The following is a 7,692-nucleotide window of genomic DNA, read 5'->3' as shown; positions in this document are numbered from 1 at the left end:
TGATGGTGGCTAGGGAAAATTAACAAAGAAAGTAAGAAAAAATGTTGATTTGGCTCTAATACCAAGTCAAAGTAATGGAGAAAATTTTAGTATATTATTTCTTTACCATAAACATTTGTTTATACATGTACAGGATTACCTGTGGGAATCAAATGTTACTAAAAATGCAATTTGTAACATTCAAGTAACTGCATTCTTATATAAAATGGAGAAAAATATAATAGGCTAAATGGAGAAAAATATAATAGGCTTTTATAATTACATGTGGTATGCTAAACTAAGGAATAAGGGATGAAACAATTGAATAATGATGAGGTTACTAAAAATGCAATTTGTAACATTCAAGTAAATTTAATAATAATAAAATATTAAAGATTTTTTTAAATTATATTAAATTGAGATTGTTCATTTCACATATTCTTATATAAAAAAGGCGAAAAATATAATAGGCTTTTATATTCCATGTGGTATGACAAACTTTTTTCTTTCACAAAATAAAGATTGTAATTTGTGGTGATAATAATAATAATAATAATAATAATAATAATAATAATAATAATAATAATAACTTTTAAAATAAGTATATTGAAAACTATTGCATCATATGTTGTTGTAATTTCATAAAATGGCCATCCAAAATTGAGAAAAATAATAACATAAACTTTATGACAAAATCAAATCTAACATAACGTACAAGTAGAAAAAGTTCTGTTATGGAATTTAATTTTGCTACTTTTGAAAAGAAAGAATTTGCTGATACATAGAAACATACATGCATTCTGATAATACCATTCCCTTTTAAGTAATCTAGAAGTTAGGCACTAAAACTCAAGTTTTAGTTGTAACTCTTTAACCAATAATCATAATTGTTCTTTATTGACAGAAAATGAGTAGTGAAGGTAGTCAAGTTTGGACATAATTGTTCTTTCTACTAGTTGGCTAATCCAAAAAAACCCAAATGGCTATTGATAAGAATTCACTGAAATAAAAGAGAAAACTAAGAAGGATAATGAAAGAAGAGAATCTTAAGTAACTACAATGAACAACTTCATCTATTTCAGATTAACAAATTCTAATACTAGCACTAAACAATCTCTAAGCTCAAAACCTTATATTTCAAAACGATATCATAGATTATGTTAAAATACATTAGAATGATCCGTGAACATACATGTGTATAGAAAGCCAATGTTGATGATATAAGTTCTTTCTTTTTCTTCCTTTCTACTTACTTTGTCCCTTGGATTTTGAGAAGATACTGATGATTTTTACAAATTGCAAATGTCTCCAAGTCAAGAGAAATGTGCCTCTGCGTAGATTGTGAGTTCAACAAAATGTTAAAGAACTTAACTACCTAAAACCGGTTGAAACCGTTTGAAAAATTGATGAGATGAACAAGATTGTGAAACAAAGAGAAATTTACCGGTCTTTGATCTGTGGCGGGGCTGATCAGAATACATGTTCATGTTCTCGGTGTACTTCAACTTGCTCGTCTCGCTCTTTTTTCTAATATTCTTTGAGCTCAAAGAGCCTTCAACTGTATAAGATGAATGGAAAATTGTAGATTAAACATGAAGCTGTTATAGGGAGGTGACAGTTCAAATGTGGAAATATACTCTTCTACAGAAATAAAATATACCAACCTTGCCACTCCCACACCACTTTTGATTCACCTTTCACCAGCTTTGGATAGCGATCTAAGCGAGAATCTTCCTGAATTAACTCCTCTACCTGCAAACATTATCGAGGTTACAATAGTGACTCATCATCTATTGGATTTCTGGCCTACCACTAAATTATACAATTCAATTAGAGGAACAAAATCACTAACTAAAAAAAAGCCAAACTCCAGGTCTGCTAGTGTCAGCTTCAAACCAGGTTTGTCTCTGAGTTAGATGCAAGTTATGGTTCACAAAGATATTAAATATGCTCAAAATTGAGAAAGTAAGAACAAATATCAACTCTCTAGAACAAGACCTAGCTACCCAAGAACCCTCTAAGGTAGTGACTTTAAACCAAACAAGACGAGACCTAAAAAGAGTAAATGTAGTGAAATGAACAACTACAAACTTCAAAACTACAGGATGTAAATGCAAATGATAAAAGTTTAACAGGAGAATGCTCAACTTTATAATTGGCTTGAGAATAAGTTCTACTATGTAAATGTTCAAGTTAGATTTTTAACAGTATTGTTTTGAGAAATGGTACATGCACTTTATTTTACTATCGTTTAACTAAATGAATGAATGACATGTTTAATGAGTAATAATTTTTTCAAAATAACACAATGTCTACATGTCATGCATTTTGAGAAATGAGAATATAAAAGAGTGTAATAGAGAGTATAAAAGAGTGTAATGAGAGTATAAAAGAGTGTAAGATCTTCTTTCGAAAAAGGAAAAAAAAAAAAAGAAAAGCATCTTATCTATAAGAAAACACATATGTGAAGATGATATGACCCGATCCTCGGGTACAAGAACAATTGCAAGGAAAATAGAGAGAACTTAAGTATAAATTGGTACAGCAGAAAGAGAATTACGGAGACAATTTTCCTAGGCATTTGAGAGGCCTAGGACTCTCCATGATGCAGAGAAATAGCCTCTATATTCTTGCATAATCCCTCTATTCTCTTGCTCACCTACTTATCCTATTCTATTCTCCACTTAAACACTCTTCAATACAATAAGTAATATCTCTCTTATTTGCTATACTCAACCTCACCCTATTAATATGGGGTCTAACAGAAGAAAAAAAATTTAATCCCTTGAATTCTGGTTCCACGAAAATGAGCAATTTCTTCAACATGATATTAAACAAAGACACAACTGTGCGCACATAATCTTCCAAGATGCAATAGGGGTTCGTCTAAAGTATAGCTAAAAAACTATTGCCATATTTGTAAGGATCTGTTATTTGAGAATACAAGTAAATTGTCAAAGCTATAATATGTCCAATAAGAAGAGAATAATACCTTTCTCCACAAAACAGGGTTCTTCCTCTCTTTTGGAGATAGAAGATGATCCCGCAACCTAGATGCAACAACCCATGATTCACTTTCTCCATTTGCTCTATTTGACATCAAGGCATTCTCTTCAAGTATATCACAAACCTATAAAATTACAAACCATATCAGCCCTGTAGCATTACATTATAAGGAAGAGCAACAATCTCCCGCAATCCTTGATGAAAAACAAGGAACAGCATGAGATATTATACAGCTAGAAATAGCAATCAAGAATGATGAAGAAAACATGATTTGGATTGATCATGCTGAAGAGGGCAACAAGCAAGTGAACTAATAAACTGACCTTATTTTTACTTCACTTCAACTAGTTGTATTTATACTAAAATAGATGCTCAAAATCATAATTACATAGAGGATATTAACTTAGGCCATTATCTATCAGAGACTATTGCCCCTCAAAGAACCAAAAAAAAAAACTATGAATCAAATGACAAGAATACATAAAAAGTGTCCTTTAATACCTGCTGATAAAGCTCTTCAACTCTTTTCGACAAATATAGCTTCTGACGGACTTTCCAGATCAGCAAAATGAATCCCACAACCTGCATAGATTTTTTTAAACAGTCAACAAGTGTCAATTTTTTTTGGCACTAAAACATAAATACAGAACAGAAATTTGAAATGCAATACCAGCACACAAACTGGCAAAATCACTTGCACGTTGTTGGAGATCCATTGATGTACACGACAAGAAAAACCTTTGTAATTTTCAGCTAGAGCATCCGGACATTTCCATTCTTTGACCCTGTACACATTAAATATCTGATGACAATGTGCACCACTAGGGGAATATCTCACCAAAGGGCACAATGAATTTCTCAAATACCAAACTCCAAGATGGAACAACATACCCCTGAACATTTATCCTAGTCTCTAATACTTTTTCAATGATCCCAGTGGCTTTATGCTTTGTGATGTTATTAATGGTATTGTCAGAACCAATATGTTCAATCAGCTTGTGCCCATCTAACTCATTCCATACATCACCCTCCTGAACCTGAAACACACATGTAATATTAGATCCAAAAATGTCAGCAAATACAACTCGAAGTATTAGTCACAAAGAGTTGTAAAGGTAAACAAACCCAAATTATCTCCGGTCCACCACACAAGTATTGAGCATAAGATTCACACAGATGAAATTGTACCCAATCCGACTGCAATCAAATCGACAACAAAGTAGCATCGGAATAAGCTGTCAACAGTAGGTAAATTATTGTTTTTTACATACCAGAATACTCATAATATAATATACCATAATGAATAAGGTTGTTGAAACCCACAAGTTTCTTAGCTGTTTGATTAATGTCCCCATCTTCAATACATAGGTTTCCATGCTTTCTATAGCCATTATCACACTTCAACTTGCCTTGATAACATTGTCCATTACTTGGACAAGGTTCACAATGCTCTGCAAAATAAGAAATGCATCTAAGGCTGGAAACTATCAACCAAAGCTGTTGTTATGCCATAATCACCTCCCCAATATATGATTTGTTTATAATTAATACATCAACACAAAACAACAATTTAAAAAAGAAAAGAAAAGGGTTTATCAAAACTAAGATGTTAATGTATACATAATTCAAATTCGTATTACTGCAAAAAAAATAAATAAATAATAATAATAAAATCGTGTTGATTTTCCCGGGTTTTCTTAGCAACCAAACAGAACAGGAAAGGAAGAAAGACTCACCAGAGAGAAAATCTGAGTAATCCACATTGGTATCGCAGAAAGGTTTAGGGTGAGTATTCATGAAAGAATTGGCGAAGAAATGGCAGACCAGGGCGACCGAAGCTGCAATTGTGAGACCAGCAATAAGGCTGAAAAAATCGTTCTTGGAGGGAAAGATATGATCAGGCGGTTCCCAGAGAAATGAGTTGAGCTTTGAGTTTGAGGAAGGAGAAGACGAATCGAAAGCATTGGAATGGAAGTTGGCTTTGGGTTTGGGGCGCTTCAAATTCTTTGAAGTCGAAGAAGACATGATCAAGTGGCTTTTCTTTTCAACAAACCAAAGAAGAGAAAAACAAAACGAGGCCTGGAATGGAGACGAGTGTAAGGGGTTGTTTGTAGAGTTGGAAACGAGCACAAAATTTTAGGAGTCGTATTATGGCGGTGGTGGTTTAGCTATGAAACGGTGTGAGCTGGGGAATCGGCCAGCTCCAGCTCCAGCTCCGGCCGGTGGGAGTAGTAATTTTCCCGATGAGGAACCAGAACTTCAATCAACACAATCTGAGTCAGAAAAAAAAAAGGAAAAAACAATTTCATATAACTTTTTTTTCTTTGAGTTTCTAAAGTTTTTGTGGCCTTAGTTCTATATAAAAAAAAAAATTTGGGTTGAAATTTAGATTGCACTAGTTTTTTTTTTTTTTGAGAATAAGTTCTGTTATTATAAATTCAAAGAGTCATTTAAAATAACAGAAAATATAGTAGGAGGAATCTCCCCTAACCAAATAGAATCAGAATCCATCGCTAACGCCTGTTTAGCCAAGCCATGAGCAGCTTGGTTAGCATCTCTACGAACGTGAAATACACAAACATTAGGAAAATTGGATAACAGATTTTTTACATCAAGGACCAAATCTTTAAAAGTTGGAGAACAAGATGCAAAGTTGCTAATAGCTTGGACAAGCATCAGAGAATCGGTCTCAATTTCTGCAATCTGCAAGTTCATCAGTAAAGTCCATTGAAGAGCATTGAACAAAGCTTTAGCTTCCATTTCTTGAGACCTGAAATTGCCCACATCAGGCCTAGACAGAGCAGCCAAAACAGCACCCCTATGATCTCGAATCACAGCCCCATAACCCAATTTATTTTGTGCAGATAAAACAGCTGCATCGACATTCAATTTGCACAGACCAGGTGGTGGCGGTATCCACGGAGAATGATCAGCAACTGTAAGATCTTTTTGGACAATAGATGATGTATGTGAGGCTTGAGAAAAATGGCTGAGATAAGCCATTGAACCAGCGAAAATTTCAGCTGGTTTTTTGCAGGGTTTTTGATGAACCACACTATTTCTATTCGACCATATAGACCACATTAAGCAGATAATTCGTTCAAGCTCCAATTTGGTGAATGTGTGAGACAAGTGTATTAGATAATCCCCTGCATTCATTCTGTTAGCTGCTACATAATCAAAAGAAAAACCAGAGTGGCGCCAAACCGATTTAGCGTGTTTACAACTGAATAACGCATGTCCAACCGATTCCCACGCACATGTACATAAACTACAAGAGCTGGAATCAATGATTTTCCTTTGAAATAAATTAGCAGCTACGGGAATAGAGTGATGGAAAACTCTCCAAGCAAATATCTTAACCTTGGATGGTAACTGTAAACTCCAAAAATATTTCCACCATTTTGCTTGAGAGTCAGAACCAGTAGTTTGATTTTGTGTGGCTAAGGAATAGGCAAGTTGATAACCTGACTGCACCGTGTACACACCAGTTGTAATAAGAATTTTTATGTAAAATTTTATAAAAATACAAAAAAATTATTTTAAAGTATAAAAATAAAAAACTACCCGCACCACATCACACTACATAAAAAGAATGTGATTTGAAATTCTTCACAATTAGTTACGGTTTGTGTTTTTACCAAACCGCACTGTACAGTTTACGATTTTAAATTTAATAATCACAGTTCAAACCGCACAATATATTACAATATTATTTTTTTATATTATAATTTCTCTTTTCATATATATAGGCAACTCTTATACTTATAAAGTCTAAATTATACAATTAAATTTAAAGGATATCTATATTAAGTTTTTAAAGGATATCTATATTAAGTTATTCTTATTTTTTATTTCTTCTAACTTTTTATTGTTAAGATATTATTATTGATATATATAAAGACAAGATTTTGTTTCCATATTGCATTTTTGGGTATATAATCCGTAAATGTACTGTAGTAGTTAGATTGAGAAGTTAATTGATTTCAGGGTTGGGATAAGTACAGGGATAACTAGTATAAAACAAATAGATAATCGGTTGTTTTTTCTATTAAAATATTATTAAACTTTAAAAATGAAGTGACTAATCACAATCTTTCTCACTTCCAACTTCACTTCTATCTTCTACATTTTCATTTGGGATAATTGTGGCAAAAGTCCCTACAAACTTAGGGTTGATACAGATTAATCCCTAAGCTCAAAAATTGGCGGTAATAGTCCCCAAGGTGACATTTTCCGTTGGTCCCCAAATTAACTGGTCCGTTAAACCCAAACTAAATGCCACCTGTCAATTTTTTATTGGTCCAAAAAATAATTTTAATTAAAAATTTTAAAATAAAATAAAAAAAAATTAAAAATATATTTAAAAATCAGAATTTTATTTATTTTTTTATTTTTTTATATTTTTCTTTTCTTTTCTGTTTTTTTTTTCTTTGTTCATCTTCTTTCATTTCTTTGACCCAGCCATGAGAGCCCTTGAATACCACCACGAGATCTCGGGACCTAGAGAGATCATCCATGGCCTCCATTTTGGCCTACGGTGACTGGAGCTCGCACATCGTGCACAACCAAGAAGGAGAGAAGGAGAACGACGGCCAACCAAGGGGCTCAAGGGTGGAAGGTCGGACTGGAGGGTTAAAGTTACCATCATCGACGGAAATGGCGAAGCCCTCCTCCTCCCAGTCGATTAAGGCGTTACTCTCTCCC

General features: G+C 33.4%; 1 protein-coding gene across 1 annotated transcript; it reads right to left on the bottom strand.

Annotated features, from left to right (window-relative positions):
- Positions 1 to 848: 848 nt before the first annotated feature.
- Positions 849 to 5,420, bottom strand: LOC115717266 (uncharacterized). The gene is made up of 10 exons (XM_030646234.2): positions 4,722 to 5,420; positions 4,309 to 4,436; positions 4,111 to 4,182; positions 3,877 to 4,022; positions 3,656 to 3,770; positions 3,487 to 3,567; positions 2,972 to 3,109; positions 1,644 to 1,731; positions 1,424 to 1,537; positions 849 to 1,309 (listed from the first exon to the last, which is right to left on the bottom strand). Exons 1-10 carry the CDS (start codon positions 5,008 to 5,010, stop codon positions 1,293 to 1,295), a joined length of 1,188 nt encoding a protein of 395 aa, XP_030502094.2. The 5' UTR covers positions 5,011 to 5,420; the 3' UTR covers positions 849 to 1,292.
- Between the last annotated feature and the right edge of the window lie 2,272 nt (positions 5,421 to 7,692).

This window comes from Cannabis sativa, chromosome 5, assembly GCF_029168945.1.
Source record: "Cannabis sativa cultivar Pink pepper isolate KNU-18-1 chromosome 5, ASM2916894v1, whole genome shotgun sequence".
Lineage (NCBI taxonomy): Eukaryota > Viridiplantae > Streptophyta > Magnoliopsida > Rosales > Cannabaceae > Cannabis > Cannabis sativa.
The sequence above is the reverse complement of the archived record's forward strand: the minus strand, read 5'-3'. Positions and strand labels throughout refer to the sequence as shown.